We start from the raw sequence: 20,000 nt of genomic DNA on the forward strand, positions 1-20,000 counted from the left end.
CACACAGGATGACGACAATGGCAGGTGGACAGATACAGTTGTACTGTAAGACAAGATAACGCTCAGTATCCACTTCATGCGTACAAAAAGCAGCGCCTCCTCCATATTGAGCGGCTACCGATAATAGCAGATATTGAACAATAGCTCGCTAACTGCTTGGCCCTTCTCTTTGGGAGACCAGCCATCTGAAGGCCTCTCACAACCAGCTTATGTACATGACTGCCAGATATGAAAAGTATAAATGTATAATTGTAGGCCAGCTGTGATATGGTCTGCTGCAGCCGTTCCATTCAACACACAACATTGTTCTCTTGGCCGGCACACACAACATGGAGATTGATATATTTTTGCTGATGAGCTTCAACAGCAAGGCTATCCACTTCTGTGCTTTGTATTCCTCTAGTGTCAGTGAGTCACGCTCTGGCTCCCAGCCAGTTAGGAGAAGCGGCGGTCTGACGATGGTGCCTACATCCATCATCTAATACGATGATGAAGATCAGATAGGCTTACCTCAAGTTTAAAATGAGAGAGAATAAAACAGGCGACGCGTGTTCCAAGAGACGATCCCGATCTCTGTATCCTCTGCGACTGGGCTGGCTGCCAAACGTGTTAACCTGACACTGCCAGTTGGTTTGTTTTCCCATAACCATCTGGGAACGAGTCGCTCGGGAAACAATTTGGTGGTTCGGATTAAAACCACTCCCGATAGATCGGAGCGCGGAAAGATGGATTTGCCGTGTGATTGTGATCTCATGATCTCGCGTGAATCCAGCTGCCTACCGCTCAAATCTTGCAAGTCATCAAGTCATGCTCTAAACTAAAGAGTGGATTATTTTTGTCTAAATAATTCAAGTCCATCTGGAGTCTTTTTGATCGATGTTAAATTTATATTTTAGGATTAGATTTTTTTTTTAATTACATTTGGGCACCCCCATTTTATATGATACTTTCGATCTTCTGTAATGCTTGTCACTGTTAGGCAAATATGTGTTTACCTCTAAGTTGCTCTTAGCCATGCATGACACCCGCCTCTGGGCAATATTCTGTCAACATCATCCTGTCACCTCTCTCTGAATGTCTCTCCCCTCATCCTGTCATCTCTCTCTCTGAATGCCTCTCCCCTCATCCTGTCATCTCTCTCTCTCTGAATGTCTCTCCCCTCATCCTGTCACCTCTCTCTGAATGTCTCTCCCCTCATCCTGTCACCTCTCTCTCTGAATGTCTCTCCCCTCATCCTGTCATCTCTCTCTGAATGTCTCTCCCCTCATCCTGTCACCTCTCTCTGAATGCCTCTCCCCTCATCCTGTCACCTCTCTCTCTGAATGTCTCTCCCCTCATCCTGTCATCTCTCTCTGAATGTCTCTCCCCTCATCCTGTCATCTCTCTGAATGCCTCTCCCCTCATCCTGTCATCTCTCTCTCTCTGAATGTCTCTCCCCTCATCCTGTCATCTCTCTGAATGTCTCTCCCCTCATCCTGTCATCTCTCTCTCTCTGAATGTCTCTCCCCTCATCCTGTCATCTCTCTGAATGTCTCTCCCCTCATCCTGTCACTTCTCTCTGAATGTCTCTCCCCTCATCCTGTCACTTCTCTCTGAATGTCTCTCCCCTCATCCTGTCACCTCTCTCTGAATGTCTCTCCCCTCATCCTGTCACTTCTCTCTGAATGTCTCTCCCCTCATCCTGTCATCTCTCTGAATGTCTCTCCCCTCATCCTGTCACCTCTCTCTGAATGTCTCTCCCCTCATCCTGTCACCTCTCTCTGAATGCCTCTCCCCTCATCCTGTCACCTCTCTCTGAATGTCTCTCCCCTCAACCTGTCACCTCTCTCTGAATGTCTCTCCCCTCAACCTGTCACCTCTCTCTGAATGTCTCTCCCCTCAACCTGTCACCTCTCTCTGAATGTCTCTCCCCTCATCCTGTCACCTCTCTCTCTCTGAATGTCTCTCCCCTCATCCTGTCATCTCTCTCTGAATGTCTCTCCCCTCATCCTGTCATCTCTCTCTCTGAATGTCTCTCCCCTCATCCTGTCATCTCTCTCTGAATGTCTCTCCCCTCATCCTGTCACCTCTCTCTGAATGCCTCTCCCTTCATCCTGTCATCTCTCTCTCTGAATGTCTCTCCCCTCATCCTGTCATCTCTCTCTCTGAATGTCTCTCCCCTCATCCTGTCACCTCTCTCTCTGAATGTCTCTCCCCTCATCCTGTCATCTCTCTCTCTGAATGTCTCTCCCCTCATCCTGTCATCTCTCTGAATGCCTCTCCCCTCATCCTGTCATCTCTCTCTGAATGTCTCTCCCCTCATCCTGTCTTCTCTCTCTCTGAATGTCTCTCCCCTCATCCTGTCACCTCTCTCTGAATGTCTCTCCCCTCATCCTGTCACCTCTCTCTCTCTGAATGCCTCTCCCCTCATCCTGTCATCTCTCTCTCTGAATGCCTCTCCCCTCATCCTGTCATCTCTCTCTGAATGTCTCTCCCCTCATCCTGTCACCTCTCTCTCTCTGAATGCCTCTCCCCTCATCCTGTCATCTCTCTCTGAATGTCTCTCCCCTCATCCTGTCACCTCTCTCTCTCTGAATGCCTCTCCCCTCATCCTGTCACCTCTCTCTGAATGTCTCTCCCCTCATCCTGTCACCTCTCTCTCTCTGAATGCCTCTCCCCTCATCCTGTCATCTCTCTCTGAATGTCTCTCCCCTCATCCTGTCATCTCTCTCTCTCTGAATGCCTCTCCCCTCATCCTGTCATCTCTCTCTGAATGTCTCTCCCCTCATCCTGTCACCTCTCTCTGAATGTCTCTCCCCTCATCCTGTCACCTCTCTGAATGTCTCTCCCCTCATCCTGTCACCTCTCTGAATGTCTCTCCCCTCATCCTGTCACCTCTCTCTCTGAATGTCTCTCCCCTCATCCTGTCACCTCTCTCTCTGAATGTCTCTCCCCTCATCCTGTCACCTCTCTCTGAATGTCTCTCCCCTCATCCTGTCACCTCTCTGAATGTCTCTCCCCTCATCCTGTCACCTCTCTGAATGTCTCTCCCCTCATCCTGTCATCTCTCTCTCTGAATGTCTCTCCCCTCATCCTGTCTTCTCTCTCTCTGAATGTCTCTCCCCTCATCCTGTCATCTCTCTCTCTGAATGTCTCTCCCCTCATCCTGTCATCTCTCTCTCTCTGAATGTCTCTCCCCTCATCCTGTCATCTCTCTCTCTGAATGTCTCTCCCCTCATCCTGTCTTCTCTCTCTCTGAATGTCTCTCCCCTCATCCTGTCATCTCTCTCTCTGAATGTCTCTCCCCTCATCCTGTCTTCTCTCTCTCTGAATGTCTCTCCCCTCATCCTGTCTTCTCTCTCTCTGAATGTCTCTCCCCTCATCCTGTCATCTCTCTCTCTGAATGCCTCTCCCCTCATCCTGTCATCTCTCTCTCTGAATGTCTCTCCCCTCATCCTGTCATCTCTCTCTCTCTGAATGTCTCTCCCCTCATCCTGTCATCTCTCTCTCTCTGAATGTCTCTCCCCTCATCCTGTCATCTCTCTCTCTCTGAATGTCTCTCCCCTCATCCTGTCTTCTCTCTCTCTCTGAATGCCTCTCCCCTCATCCTGTCATCTCTCTCTCTCTGAATGTCTCTCCCCTCATCCTGTCATCTCTCTCTCTCTGAATGCCTCTCCCCTCATCCTGTCATCTCTCTCTCTGAATGTCTCTCCCCTCATCCTGTCACCTCTCTGAATGTCTCTCCCCTCATCCTGTCATCTCTCTCTCTGAATGTCTCTCCCCTCATCCTGTCATCTCTCTCTCTGAATGTCTCTCCCCTCATCCTGTCATCTCTCTCTCTGAATGTCTCTCCCCTCATCCTGTCATCTCTCTCTCTCTGAATGTCTCTCCCCTCATCCTGCCATCTCTCTCTCTCTGAATGTCTCTCCCCTCATCCTGTCATCTCTCTCTCTGAATGTCTCTCCCCTCATCCTGTCTCCTCTCTCTCTGAATGTCTCTCCCCTCATCCTGTCATCTCTCTCTCTCTGAATGTCTCTCCCCTCATCCTGTCATCTCTCTCTCTCTGAATGTCTCTCCCCTCAACCTGTCATCTCTCTCTCTCTGAATGTCTCTCCCCTCATCCTGTCATCTCTCTCTCTCTCTGAATGTCTCTCCCCTCATCCTGTCTTCTCTCTCTCTCTCTGAATGTCTCTCCCCTCAACCTGTCATCTCTCTCTCTCTGAATGTCTCTCCCCTCATCCTGTCATCTCTCTCTCTCTCTGAATGTCTCTCCCCTCAACCTGTCATCTCTCTCTCTCTGAATGCCTCTCCCCTCATCCTGTCATCTCTCTCTCTCTGAATGTCTCTCCCCTCATCCTGTCATCTCTCTCTCTGAATGTCTCTCCCCTCATCCTGTCATCTCTCTCTGAATGTCTCTCCCCTCATCCTGTCATCTCTCTCTGAATGCCTCTCCCCTCATCCTGTCATCTCTCTCTGAATGTCTCTCCCCTCATCCTGTCATCTCTCTCTCTCTGAATGTCTCTCCCCTCATCCTGTCATCTCTCTCTCTGAATGTCTCTCCCCTCATCCTGTCATCTCTCTCTGAATGTCTCTCCCCTCATCCTTTTTCACAACACCTCCTACTCCACCCCCCTCCCTGCTGCAGAGGAACCCCAAATCATTTTGCCACCTTCTCGGCTCCTGCAGGGTGGCAAACTCATGGATAGTGAAAAAGGTGACAGATACCAGACAGATACCAGGGCAGACAGATACCAGGGCACTGAGGGCAGACATAAAACCACTCAAAATTATTCATTTTTTGGGATGAAAAAGGTGATAGTTTGCACCCCTTTGCTAAGACGGCTCCTCCCTCAGCTGTGGGTAGGAAATCGCTCCACACACACCCCCCCATCTCATTAATCCCTTTTGACATTTGAAGTTCAAAATGAGCATATTGATTTGGTACGCATTTGTTATCGCTGGATTTTTGTTATCGCTGACGATGACAATGGAAAGATGAACTTATCTTCCCCTGAGCTTTTCAGAGGAATCTCCTTACATATCACCTCGTCTTATCCGACAACTCCAAATCTTCCTTGAGGCAGTGCATTCATTGAGGCTACGCTGCTGGAAAACTCCCTGGTGGATGACTGTGTGGCCTATTGTGGTGAGATAAACTGTGCTGTAACTGAAAAGTCACAGGTTGGATTCCCACAACAGCACATTTATGTCCATCAACAGTGTTTGGTCAAAGGGTATGATTGGTGCAGCTGCTTCGACAGGTTTACTTGGTTTCATGTTTGTATTTGGTTTGGTTTTGGTTCCCACTGCCTAATTGCTAGAGCAGGGGTTCCCAAACTTTTCAGACCAAGTACAACTATGTACCAAAGGGACCAGCCCCCCCCCCCCCATGAAATCAAAATGGCTGATTTAACCCTGCAATAGCATCAGAAAGGCTAAATAACAACATAAGGCTACTACTGGTTCAAAACACACAAACACATGCACGTGCGCGCACACACACACACACTCACCTGCCAACATTAGGCTGTAAAAAAGAGGACCCCTTTAAAAAAAAAAAAAAAAATCCCTCGCCAAGATTTAGCCTAGGTTTGGAGTGTTATTTAGCCACCTTCCTGAGAAGCTAGCATGGCATGGTTGGTACCAATCCATGCCTTGGGTCTTCTAGTTTCATATGATACCAGAAACGCCACTCTGGCTTTAAAACTTAGCCCGCTGCAGCCTTTGAAAGCAAATTTTCAAAATCGTGATATTTCCCGAATATCGCGAGTATTGTATTTCTGAAAATCCGCCCAAGCCTACTCCTCAAGGTCCTTACACATCGGGAGCATTTTCTTCGTGCGATTAATTCGCACGTCAATAATATTCTCCAAACCTATATCAGTCAATGCAACGGTGCATACCAACGGCGAAGTTTCGCTGAGCGTCATTGCGGCGTTTATTTTTTCGAACCACGGTCGATTTTTCAGAAATTCGCTTCAGACATGTACACATCTGTGGCTGTGATTGACAGGTGGGTCAAAACTCGCATCGCAATTTCGTGCCGTATATTCGCATCGCTCTTGATGTGTAAGGACCTTCAGGCTCATGTGTATATATAAAATGTGTATATATAAAAACTGTTGTCTGTAAAAAAAGAAAAAAGAAAAGAAAAGCCCTGGCACACCACAGTTTGGGAACCAATGTACTAGAGAACAACAAAGGTCACGTGGACTCTTTACTGGACCGTTTTTTACTGTTGATGTTGTTATCTGAGGCTTTCCATTTCCAACCAAGAGTAAAATGCTGGCTTTTCAGATGTTAACATCGGTCTCCTTATACTCGTAAACTCTTGCGTTTTGGGGTCATTTCCAGTATTTGGTTGGGATTACGTTCTCACTCATAACGAAGTGCATTTCAGTTCTCTTGGAGCACAGAGACCTGCAATTTCAGGTATGTTTATTTGGATTTACCTCGGTCAGAAGGCCCAAACCAACTCAATGAGGCGTGATTTCTAACCCCACATAAGATAGGCAATAACCACGCCCTGTGCCCGCCTACGCAGCAGTCAAGCGCCGGGATTGGCCGCTCACGTGAGCCAATGGGACGGTGATTACTTGACAAGCTCCTGGTGCATGACAAGCAGACTGACAAGGCTTCAGCCTGCATGCAGCTCAGCCCCTTTTTTCATCTCGTGAGAAAATTCTATCAACCTGCATCAACCCCAAGAGTAATATCTCTGGGTTTCCTGTTTTGAAGGTCTGCTTTGAATAGTAGCCTATAAAATAAATACCATAGTAAACTTCTGCTTTGAATAGACAAATTAGCCATTTTCATTTTTGCCATTTTAGTTTTGCTTGCATCTTAGACACAAAATGGGTCAATTGGGTGTGAAGTGGAAAAGGCTTTTTGTAGATTGTGTACATTGTGTAGATTACAATTATTATGCGACCATAATTAATTTCAATGTCCGCTCTCAATGTCCGCTGAAATCGCTGTCCGTTCTCAAGTTATTCAGTTGGTTCATGAAATCGCTGGGCTGCGTGCCCTCCAGTGTTTGTGGTGTGGGAGATTCCAGCTGTCAAAAGAAAAACACAAAAGACTTGCTCCGGCCAATCCCGGCGCTTGACTGCTGCGTAGGCGGGCACAGGGCGTGGTTATTGCCTATCTTATGTGGGGTTAGAAATCACGCCTCAATGAGTCATGAGCAAATTCAAGAGTTGGAACAAAGTGCTGCAATCACGTGTGGTGTGCGCTAACCGTCCTTTAATAAGATACTGCACCGCATCGTAATCCAAGATGGCTGACTGTACGCCTACAATGTAACGACTAAAATGTCAAAGACTACAAAAAATCATCATCAGGAATGATTGCTCTTTCAAACCAAATAAATATAAGGTAATTGCAGTCCAAGTATTTCATACATCCAGGAATACACGGACAAAGAAAGCAATTTTCAAGTGACAGGTGCCTGAAAATGGGCCTGGGAGCAAAGCGCAGGTTCCAGCAGTGAAACTTATCCCCTCCGTCCCCCGCGACCAAAAACACAAGAGGAGACAGCGTGGGAGTTGGACCTTCTCGCTCTGCTATCCTTTGTCCCAACACTGTCCTGACATGACCTCCACCTCTGCGCCGCCTCCACGCGACAGCGCTTTAGGCCGACGCCATTTCATATAATACACGCTGCAAATTTTTATCAGAAAGATTTCTATCTGCTTAGAGGCATGGATTAGTATGAGTCGGTCATGTCGACGGCTTTGCCCTCCAGCACACACATGTTGCCCACCGTGGCCTGAAATGCCCCACCAACCCCCACCCTCCTTCTAACCCCCTTCTCCACCCACACCCTCCTTCTAACCCCCTTCTCCACCCCCACCCTCCTTCTAACCCCCTTCTCCACCCACACCCTCCTTCTAACCCCCTTCTCCACCCACACCCTCCTTCTAACCCCCTTCTCCACCCACACCCCCCTTCTAACCCCCTTCTCCACCCACACCCTCCTTTCTAACCCCCTTCTCCACCCACACCCTCCTTTCTAACCCCCTTCTCCACCCACACCCTCCTTCTAACCCCCTTCTCCACCCACACCCTCCTTTCTAACCCCCTTCTCCACCCACACCCTCCTTCTAACCCCCTCCTCCACCCACACACCACCACCGCCTCACCTCCTGGCAGTACTGCAGGATGCCCTCCTTGGTGCCGATGCAGCTCTTGGTGCCTGAAGGGTCCGACTCCCACTTGCTGGTCTGAACGTTGACGTGCATGTTGAGCTTACCGCAGAACATGGCCACCTGGGGCTCCGCCAGCAGACCCATAGACACATCTGTGGGCACCTAGGGGTGGGTGGAGAGAGAGAGAGAGAGAGAGAGAGAGAGAGAGATTACTGAGATGTACACTCACTATGTATAAACTCCTTGACCACTCATGTTGGAAAAAATGCAAGATGGCTGCAAGTAAATGTTATTCCTTGGAGAAGGCAGGAGGGAGTAGGAGAGATTAGCTTGCGAGATGGAGAGTCAGGATGGGTGCCATTTTGCTGGATGCCGTTATCCAAAGTGCCTTGTGTTCAGTCAGTGTAGTAATTGAGCCAGGGGCAAGGGCAAAAATGCCCCCAACAAAAATGCCCCCAAGAGATCTCAGAATGCCCCTACAAAGCATGATCCAGGGGCAAAAATTGCCCCCAATATTTTTTTAATGATAATTTAATTTCCATTCACTTCATTTAATTTCCATCTCTAACACACACTCAGCTCCTGCAAGCTGGTTGCCAGAAGAAGACGACACACGCCGCTGTTGTTTATGCCAAAACTTTGTAAATGCCCCCGGTTTTTACACTGTGGGGGAAAAAGTTGCCCCCAAAATACTTGTTACATTTCCTACACTGCTTGTGTTACTACGAGTGCATGGATTTATTTTAATCCGGTGGCAGTACACCCGTAGGAGTCACACTGCTGCTAACCCTGGTAGTTTGTTACGAGATATGTTCAGTCTAAATGTACATTGAACAACAATACTAAAGCGAGAGCACTGCTTTTTATGTGCGGCAGTTAAACACGGAGCAGAAGAAGCGTAAGAAACCCTGACAGACTGGCCCATCAATAATACACAAGCAGAGGTCACACCACATCAAGACCAGTGCAGGAAACCCAGCTGATCCTGTGCTCGATACGTTTGACGTTAAAACACAAGTGTACAAACAAACATGACACACACACTCCCATGTGATACTATTTATGGAAAGAGTGCCTATCTGTATGCGCTTGTGTATGCATTTTTCATGTTTCCCCAGTAGACTAGAGCAGTGGCTCTCAAACTGGGGGTCGGGAGCACCCCCAGGGGGTCGCAGGATTATTATTATTTTCTTTCTTTTTTTTGGGGGGGGGGGGGGGGGGGGGGGTGTTGTTGTCAAAAGATAAATTACCCCCCCCCCCCATGATGATTAAATCTCCTATACCAATGGTTTAATGTATTATAATAATCAGTGTTTGGCAAGTTACTTTCAAAATGTAAGATACTACATATTACTAGTTACTTTCATTTGAAAGTGTGATTGACTGTCTGTCAATGGTACTGTATGAAACTTCATTGGCTGACCAGTCTCCTAAGTGGGCGTGGCAGTGGCGATACCTCCGTGGCACAGATACAGGAAGTGACTGGAAGTTGGGGTGTCTTGCTTTGATATCCCATTGTCTTTGATAGTACCCCCCTCACTCATGCCTGTTCTATGTGCCGCAAAGACGTACAACTACATCCATGTAGAAATTATATTTGTCACTGAACTGCCGGTGTTTTGGAGTTAGCCTCTTTTTTCCCTTTCATCACCGGGCTCCCCTAAATCTGCATCCGGAGCGACAGCACTTTACATTTGAGCCATTTATCCAGGTTTGCTAGTGGGTTTGTGCACAGCTAGTTGCGGGCGGCACACACAGAATACCACTTTAGCAATGGAGCTTATGAAATCACTCGGAATATATCTTTTTATCATTTTGCAAAATAAATTGCAATCCCCAATCATTCCACGTACCCCCTATAGGCCAAGCTAGGCCCTAAGGGCGCGCCCCACACTTTGAGAAACGCTGCCCCCTAAGGGCCCGTACTTGTAGCACTGGGTGGGAATCACTGGACTAAGTATGGTGCTTATATAATCATCTATTGATGTGTGCGTTTATTTGTTGGTGCGGCACATACTGAGCACAAGGGCAGGTTGGTTAGAGAGACACGGTCGGTGTGTGTGTGTGTGTGTGTGTGTGTGTGCATGTGTGCGTGTGCGTGTGCGCGCGCATGCGTGTGTTTGTGTGCGCGCGCGCGTGTGTGCGTGCGTGCGTGCGTGCGTGCGTGTGCGTGTGTGTATGTGTGCGTGTGTGTCAGAGAGTGTCAGCCTTTGGCATGAATGCATAAATATTTTGTGTGTTATTTGCGTCTGTTTGTCGATCTGTGCTTGTGTGCCTGTGTGTGTTTCTGAGTGTGTGCATGTTGTATGCGCATTGCTGCCGGCCTGCAGAAGGAGGTTTTGTGTCGACGCTGCCTCAGGAGAGGAGGTGCAGACAAACCACTGAATGTCTGCATTGTACTGGTAAATGAGCTCGAACAAAATGGGAGGGAATAGGGGGGGGGGGGGGGGGGGGGGGACAGAGGAGGAGAGCGAGGGAGGGAGGGAGAGACTGTTGCCATTGTGTGTGTTCCCTAATCTTGTTAATGGTTTTGAAGGTCCTGGAAGGCAAACAAATAATGTTTTGTGGGGTGGATATAGCGTACCACCTCCCCCCCCCCCCGCCCCCAGACTTGATTCTCTCTAAGCTGCCGTGGCAAAACGCCCTCTTCCAATATGTGGACAGCCGTGGGAGGGAAATCGATTTGAATGAAATATAAAAAGTTTAAATGTGAAATCTTCAGATCGATTCGGCAGGCATGCATTTGGCGTCGTTGGAAAAGATGAACTTTCTCAGCTTTCATTAAAATTCCATTTACACATATTGATTGAAACGGCGCACGGCTGAAGACATGGAGTGAGTGGAGCTGCTGAAAAGTGTCTGTGTTTCACAAGGAAAAAGACCCCAGTCTTATTTGTCCAGCCACAGTTTCATAATGAACCGGAAATATGTTTCACACTTCTCATAACAACATGAAACGCGTTCTGCGCCGTTGCTCCAGCAAAGCATCTCTCACTGGCTCATACACACATCATTATCATTCCTGGCTGAATCCCAACTCGAGACACCTTTTCTTAGCGACTTTTAAGCGACCCCCTGGCCACTTTATTTCTCAAAAGAGACTAGCGACAGGGGGCACGGTGGCGCAGTGGTAGCGCTGTCGCCGCACAGGAAGAAGGTTTGATTCCCGCCTGTGGGCGCTGAGGGTGTGTCCCCATCTCCATGTCCTCAGTGACTACGACCCAGGTGGCGTCATCAAAAAACTGCCTTTCTGTGCTGAGTTTGCATGTTCTCCCCTGGGGTTTCCTCCAGATAGGAACACCCCACAAAAAAACAATGCTGATTTATCTTGCACATAACATCACACATATCTGAAGACTGTGAACAGTTTTGCAGTCTTTCATTTAGTTTGACAGTTATTCAGAGTTGATTTGAGCTCAATTGTGGACCAGATTTCATTCCTGCACAAATGACACCACTGGTCCACACATTTAATTGTTGTTATTGAGTCTACTTCTGCAATAACTGCACTTTATGGCTGTTTAAACTTGACGAACGTTGACATTACTCCTTGGGGCGGACAGGCAAGGGGGCGGCCATTATTGTTTTGCTAGCAGCGTTCCAGATTGGCTGCTTACGATGTCAACTACGAGGCGGGTCGCCGATTGGCTCGTCCGCTTTGCACTTTCTGCAGAACAGCCCTCCCAGGGCTCGAGGCCAGGCAGGAAACGAAGAATGTAATGAAATGTGAGTTTCATGTGACCGGCTGGTTTACCAGGCTACAAGGTCCACACCCACCAGTCTAACAGAATCCTATGGGAAACACTGCACAGTGCACACACACACCCCTAACTCATACACTCCCACCCAAGCCATGCCTTTATAATGAGTCAATGATGTTTGCCATGTCGACTTTGGCATATTAGGTCATTAGTCATGACGTTGTAAAATGAGTAAAAAAATGTAAAAGTAAATTCAATTCAATTGTATTTGTTCAATAGGGGACAGTGTACATTAATGAACATTTTAGCAAAATGTAAATGCGCGACAATTGCAGTCACAAGACTGATTTTCATTGTTAGTCCCCCTGCCAGACGGTACAGGCCTTGTGTCCTGATAGGGAAAAAGTAACATAGTGCAAATATACAGGATTAAAATAACATCTTATCTCTAAAGACAAGTGCAGCAAGAGAAAGAGAGCTAGCTAATACACAAGTATACAATCAGAATAACTATACTCTTAAAAAACTTTAAGATCTACATATAAAGATATAAACAACAAATATAAGAAAAAAGAAAAGAAAAATAGAAATAAACAGCATACTACCCACAAACTGTTATGAAGGCAGACTTTGCAAGTATGCAGATTGCTCATGTGTATTGATGGCGGTGTTTGTCTGCTCTCCATGACCTTTAAGAGGAATATCACTACAAAAATAATTCCAACCGTCATAAATGATAATTAATGGTAATTTGCGAGACAGTTATGTAACACAGTGGAGTGTAACATTAAAGATGAGAAAGACAGGAAGACATGATGGTGATAAAGGTCACGAGCTGGACCAGCTTTGTATCATTACAAAATCAGTAGTATATGATCCGAGTTTGAGTTTAAGTTGTGGACTAGCGATGTCATTTTGTGCATCAATGACATCACTGGTCCACAACTTAACTCAAATCAACTCTGAATAACTGTCAAACTACCGTAAATGAATGCCTGCAAAACTGTTTTATGATATACTACTGATTTTGTAATGATACAAAGCTGGTTGAAAATCGGTGGAGTGTTCCTTTAAGGAAACACATGTTTTTGGGAGATTGTTCAACTTGCCCGTTATGTGATGAGTCTGATGACAAGTTAACATGGACACCAAAATGATGCTCCATGCTAACATACATAGCATACATTATGTTGATTATAGCAGGCAACTAGCTTTAGCCAAAGTAAGGAGACTCACCTTTGAGTCATAAAAAAAAAGTGTTTGTTTTTATAATGACACAACCTGAAGATTCCTAAATCCTCATCAACTCAACTCAAACATCAACAATTACTGATGATTATTTATCAAAAATCTGATTGTGTAAAGATTGTGTGCTAGCACCAATAGTCATCCCTACAATATTGTCACAATATCGATATCGATATTTGGTCAAAAAAATATTGTGATATTTGATTTTGTCCATATTGCCCAGCCCTACTGTGCAGTGATTTTTAGCTGTACAGTCTCCCACCGCATTCACCTCTTATGGAGACAGCGAGGTTATGTACATGTAGTCCCTGCTAGTTTCAAACAGTATGTGCTTGTTTTACATCATATTCTGTCAATGATATCCTACATATAACAGCCACAGTTAGCTACATAGAAATTATCGCATTTCAGTTTCAAACGTCATGAGACACCAACACATTTGACCCATGAGAATAATTTTACCAGTTGCATTTTTGCCATTTTTTTCAATAGATAAAAAGGAGTCAGAAAAGTAATAATCATGCTATTTGAGGTTCAACCATTCAGTCAAACGCTGGTAAAAATGGCACATACACCACTTAACACACAGATCAGATTACTGTTACAAGGATATGGCACCTACAGAAGTAGGTGTCCTTCACAGGCCAACATGCTGACACTGACACACACACACACACACACACACACACACACACACACACACACGGCTTCTTAGCACTGGTGGTGGCCATTCTTCCTGACAACGGGGCCATCTGCACCACACGGGGTTATTTAGGGGGTCGGCACTCCATTCCCACACTGCCATCTGTGAGTGGAGGGACATAGATCACATCCCATTCAGCTGGTGAATGGTAAAACCCATGGTAGGGACGCACAATGATATCGACACGTAATCGGCTATCAGCCGATAAAGCCGTCGGCCGGAAAAACGATTTCTGCTTATATGACACGCTGATAAAATGACACTTTTTAATTATGCCCAAATGCTTGATGCCTACATAAATATATATATGGCATGTTTGACATAACCTAAGTTGAAGTAGTTTTCTGATTTTGCCCAGTGAATGTGTACATTTTGAAAAGCATTGTATTTGTTGTATTTGGCTGTGGCACACCCTGCCAGCAGTAATTAAAGGCTGCAGTACTCTCAGAGGTTTTAAATCCTCCATTAATAAGAAGTGGCTGAGAGAGGGTCAGTCCTGCGGCCACCTATAGTCATTGGTGTGGCCTCATATACTGTTTCTTTCTGTGCTGTCATTTATTTTTTACCATTTGCCAATGTGTGATTTTAGAGGATTGCTATCTACCTCTATGTGTTCTATTTTTACTGTTATGCGCATGTTGTATCTTGCTAATAGTAAGTATCATTTTTTGTCATGTATCTTGATTGTTTAGACATTAGGATTTTCTTTTAATTGCTGTATTTGATATGTACTGTGTGCGCACAGGACTCTGTCTGCCCAGGGACTACAGATGCAAATTCGCTTTTAGCTATCTCTGGTGCAATATACAGTATTTATTGTGTACTGTCCCTGCTTCAATAAACAATAAAAGATTGTGTCTGCATCTGCCAGTAGGCCATTATGATTAGAGTAGTAGGCAACACTAGGCATAATCATGTTTTTACTTCCACTACAGGATAGACTTGATATTCTCTGAAATTAGGTGTGGGGGGGGGGGGGGGGGGGGATACGTGCATATATCGGTATCGGCAATCCGCCAAGAGAGTTGGGAAATATCGCCATATCGGCCAAAAAAAATCCAATATGGTGCATCCCTAACCCGAGGCATAACGAGCAAAGGAAAGTTTGAACATAATCTTTAAAATGTCGTCATATCTTTTAATTAACTAGTCTTCTGAATGCCCCGCTCTGTTTTGACCTTATCTACACACCCCGTGGCCTTTCCCCTGAGATAAATCTACTTCCTCTCTGCTTGAGTCCGACGAGGCAAATCTGTGCCAGCTGCTCGCCCGCATTCAAATTCTTTCTGTCATCCTCTTTTGCATGGTAAATCGGCCTCCCTGTCTGCCCCTGCCTCTCAGTGTCTCTGCCGCTAGACCTCCCCAGCGCTCTGCCTCTCTGCTGAGGGAGTAGTGTGGGGGAGCCAGACCTTCACTGCAAGCTTATAAATCTCTGGTGTGGAGATGCCGGGGGAAGACAGGAGCAGGAGCAGGAGGAGAGAGAGAGAGAGAGAGCGAGAGACAGAACAATAAACACAATAGGAGAGACTGGAGCACGGATGAATCGGACAATAAGCCTTGGGCCTCGAGCAGAAGGTCAAGTGCTCGTTAAAAGAGAAGGGGACGGAGGGTGGAGAAGTGGAGAGAAGGTGAGAAGACAGCTGCTGCTGCTGGGGGCTTCATAGAGAAAAGATGGCAAACTCACGTCAAAAAGTCTGCTACTTCTGATTGGGAAAGTTCTGAGTCAATTTGCCGCGGAGCGCCGTGTCCGAAGTTCTTCGTGGCGGACAAATAACCTGACGCTGCCATATTATGGGAACTCGATCTTTGGAAAGCGGTTAAAAAGGGGCAGGCACTTTCCAACAAAATACTTGGCAGGTGATTGGATGAACCATCTGTCTATCACAAGCTAACTTCAACCACTCTTAGGACCTGCTTAGGACCGGTGTCCTTCCTCGGACACCGATTGGTCCAAACCACCGGAGTCACACCAACAGAGTGGAGCGTGGCATTGGATTTGTCGCGTGATCATGAGCTCGTTCTCGCCCAAATCCAGCTGCCTCGCAAGGCTAAATCAGACAAGCCACCATTTTCAAAGATTGACCACTTCACACACCTTCTTCATATATATGCTGGCCTGTCTATTCAGCTGTGAGGAGGAACTACGCTCATCTTGCACTGATTGGAGGGTATGAATGAGTGCATAAGTACAAATGTTGCCCATAAGGAAACTGTAAAAACAGTTGAGCCGAGTGAAGCCTGAATCTAGTGCCCAGCGAGTAACGGAGGCAGTGACGGAAAGCCAGATGGACAAAAGAGAAGAAGGAGAGCGTTCCACAATTGGACAGTACAGTACCATGGAAGGAGATGCAGGGCTTCCTTCCTCTCTTTCTATCTATCTATCCCATCTGTTTTTCCCCAATTGCACTTGGCCAGCCGCTTCTTGTCACCTGACAGCGAGGAGTTTCACCGACAGGACGTGGTGCATGGGAGGATCACGCCATTCCCCCCCCACCCCCCCTCCCGAACAGCCGCCCCGACCGACCAGAGGAGGCACTAGTGCAGCGACCAGGTCGGGACACATACCCTTAATCCGGCTTCCCACCCGCAGGCACGGCCAATTGTGCCTGTGTGGACGCCCGACCAAGCCGGAGGTAACACGGGGGCTCGAACCTACGACCCTTGTACCCTTCTACCGCTGCACTACCCGGACGCCCCTCCCATCTCTGTTGTGCTCCACAGCCCTGGCAGTCTGCCAGCCTGCAGGGAGGGGGGAGGGGGGAGGGAGCAGTAATCTGGGCACTGAGTATTAGGTAGGGATGCTCCGATCCGCGTTTTTCGCCTCCGATATCGATACCGATATGTGGGGGGCCAGTATCGGCCGATACCGAGTACCGATCCGATACCAGTGCTTGACATTAACGGCTGTCCAGTTGCCCTTGGCAACCATAAAAAAAAAATGGCCTGTGGTTGCCTCAGTGGCAACCACATTTTAAACAATAGGGACAGCAAACAGCAAAATATGCACCCCAAAATAAACATGTTTCTTATATTCCTAAAACCCTAAATCAATATTAATAAATCACACACAGACTCTCTCTCTCATCTCCCCCATGCAGCCCTGCAGTCGCTAGGCATCAGCTTTTGGTTGCCGAAACTGTAATATGGTTGCCATTCTTAGTCACCTTATATTTAAGATACTATGCACTTAGTCAACTGGCATGGGTTGGTGGTACAATATGGAAATGATTCCTGTCAGAGAATCCTTTGTTGTTTGAGCTTTGATTATTTCCATGAACTGAGTTGAACATACAGATATTACAGGATTTGAAATAAACATAAGCAAATAAATGGTCTTGAGTTTAATGTAAATCCAACAAATATGACAGTTATTTCTGTTATACAATAGCTAAGTACACTGTGTATTAGTAACTAACGTTACCTCTCTTGTTTAGCACATATTAACAGATTGTCTTAATAAGGGAGAGTAATAAACATTTCAACTGTGTCCATACACCAATAAACCAATACAGAATTAGGCTACTATTATTAGCGCACAATAATCAACATTAGCCTACATAATCCTACATTAGCCTGAACAGCACTGATAATAAGGTAAGGTAACTTCATCTGAAAAGTCGGCTACTTAAACCGTCAGTCAATTGAGCAAGACCGTCGCAAGTAGGCTTTAAGGCTATTCTAAACAAACAAACAGAATGAGGTACAATTATTCACAACATAAGTATCACAGCTTACATGTAGGCTATGTGCTCACGCAAACTTCAGGGTTATAGACAGTCCATATTATTGTCTCTGCACAGCGTTTCAACGACAGGTTGTCTCTGGACAGCATGCAACATGTGCTCGTTAACGATCGTTAACTAGCTGCGGAGTCGGAGTTGCTCAATCAAGCACGGCTGCCTCAGGGAGATGAGAGAGGGAGAGAGAGGGTCCGTGTGTGTGATGTCAGCTTATCAACAGGGCAGCCCTGTGTCAAACTGGTTGGCGTAGCTAGCATGAAATACCTCCAAATAGGTGATCCTTTGGCTTGCTCCATGCTGTTACCTGCTCCTGTCTAGCCTACATCAGCTTGTTTGGAAACAGTCTACCCCAGGCTGCTGAGCACGTTGCTAGCGTATGACGTCACACGCTGCACACACATAGAATTAGAGTGAATAGAATGGCCCCTATGGATCGGTCTATGGATCGGGCCATTTGCCACCGATACCCGATCTAGAATTTTGTGCTATATCGGGGCCGATACCCGATACCAATATCGGATCGGCGCATCCCTAGTATTAGGCAGTGAGCCTGGTCAGGAGAAATATCCCCCTTTGATCTGAATCCTCATGATGGCCATCACCGAGAGGAGGAGCCAGGGGAAAAGAGGCGGAGCCATCACCCAGAGGAGGGAGCCAGGGGAATGGAGGCGGAGCCATCACCAAGAGGAGAAAGCCAGGGGAAAGGAGGCGGTGCCATCACCGAGAGGAGGGAGCCAGGGGAAAGGAGGCGGAGCCATCACCAAGAGGAGAAAGCCAGGGGAAAGGAGGCGGAGCCATCACCAAGAGGAGAAAGCCAGGGGAAAGGAGGCGGAGCCATCATCGAGAGGAGGGAGCCAGGGGAAAGGAGGCGGAGCCATCACCGAGAGGAGGGAGCCAGGGGAAAGGAGGCGGAGCCATCATCGAGAGGAGGGAGCCAGGGGAAAGGAGGCGGAGCCATCACCGAGAGGAGGGAGCCAGGGGAAAGGAGGCGGAGCCATCACCGAGAGGAGAAAGCCAGGGGAAAGGAGGCAGAGAGGCTATGAAGATACTTCAATGAAAGTGAGCTGAAACGCTGTGGAAGTGCTGTGGACAGCCTCGAATGAAAAGTAATACACACATATCGCTCGCCACGCTACTTTCCCCAGCAGGCAATTAGAAAAGCTGATAAGTAAACAGCGTGATCACTAAACAGCGTGATCACTAAAGCAGTGATCCATCGTGATGTTTTCCGGCTTCTCGCTGCTGTTATTAATGACACGTGACGTGACGAGCTGACGCCAGCCGTCTCTAGTGACAAAATGAGCACAACAGAGCAAAAGGCTGTGATGGAGAAAACTAGGCTAGCAGGCTCATTACAGAATAATAAGTGGAATAACACAAGGCAGAAAGACAGTGTGTTAGTTGTACGGCTTTGTAGGAAATAGGCCAAGCTGTATCCCAAAAGCAAGTCAGTGCTGTAACAAACAAGGCTTTTAACCTACTGGGGCCAGGCAGAAATGAGGTTGCACATAGCCCATGTCCAGGTTGGTGAAAGTGGGAAGTGGATAGTGGTTTTTAGACTAATAAAAGAAGTTGAGAATGAAAAGGGATTTGTTTGACCCAGGGGGAATAGACAAAGGAAAGTAAAACAGCGAAAATACAAACCAACAACAATCTAATAACATAATGCAATAACATAGAAGTTTGTAGTGAAGCCATTAAAGCAAGATTTGCTACTGCAATTAGATAAAGTGGTTCGCTACCCCCGGGAGCTTTATGAGGATGACAAGCTCACTGCAGCAGTCGCACATTCACGTGGACTGCACACACGTGTGTGTGTGTGTGTGTGTGTGTGTGTGTGTGTGTGTGTGTGTGTTCACACTGATTTTGTTGTAGGCCTACTGTAATCCAAATCACAGTTTCCATCTCATACAGGTGACCCATTTCCACAGCTGGAAACCCATGACCCAAATCACACTTAGGAAAATCTTACACAACGTGCGTGTGCTTGCACGCACAGACACACACAGACACACACACACACACACACACACACACGTCCTTCGTCATGCGTCCTCATCACATGTGCTGCCGAGACACTGTGTCACACTGACTCATTTGACTTTGGGGAGAAGAAGCAACTATTTATTGGCTGCGACCTCTTCAGCCAGAAAAGCTTTTTGATTGGTCGACGTTTGACACCTCTGCTGGCCCTCGCCTCTCAGAGGAACACGCCCCCGCCCCCCGGGTGCAGGATGCTGCGTGTGCTTTGGTGATATCTCATAACTGCTCTCTCCCTGAGTCTCTGTGGATTTGTACCGCTCCCTTCATCATCATCATCATGTCTGTGTGCAAAGAGACGCCGCACGTTCAGCCCCCATATGTCTGAACACACCCACTTAAGGCTGCACTGAAAGAAGCCGAAATAAATGCCCATCTCCCACTCAAAGTGAATGGCTGTGTCATGGAAAAGAGATCTGTCGCCTACACAAGCGGCAAG

General features: G+C 47.0%; 1 protein-coding gene across 1 annotated transcript in view; it reads right to left on the reverse strand.

Moving 5' to 3' along the window:
• Nucleotides 1-20,000, reverse strand: part of appa (amyloid beta (A4) precursor protein a) — an 82,605-nt gene that overhangs the window by 41,564 nt on the left and 21,041 nt on the right. Inside the window, exon 2 of the mRNA XM_083633957.1 lies at nucleotides 8,124-8,291. Coding sequence (XP_083490083.1) covers nucleotides 8,124-8,291 — 168 coding nt within the window. The remainder of the gene's footprint in view (nucleotides 1-8,123; nucleotides 8,292-20,000) is intronic.

Source organism: Poromitra crassiceps (genome assembly GCF_964638095.1).
Source record: "Poromitra crassiceps genome assembly, chromosome: 3".
NCBI lineage: Eukaryota > Metazoa > Chordata > Actinopteri > Beryciformes > Melamphaidae > Poromitra > Poromitra crassiceps.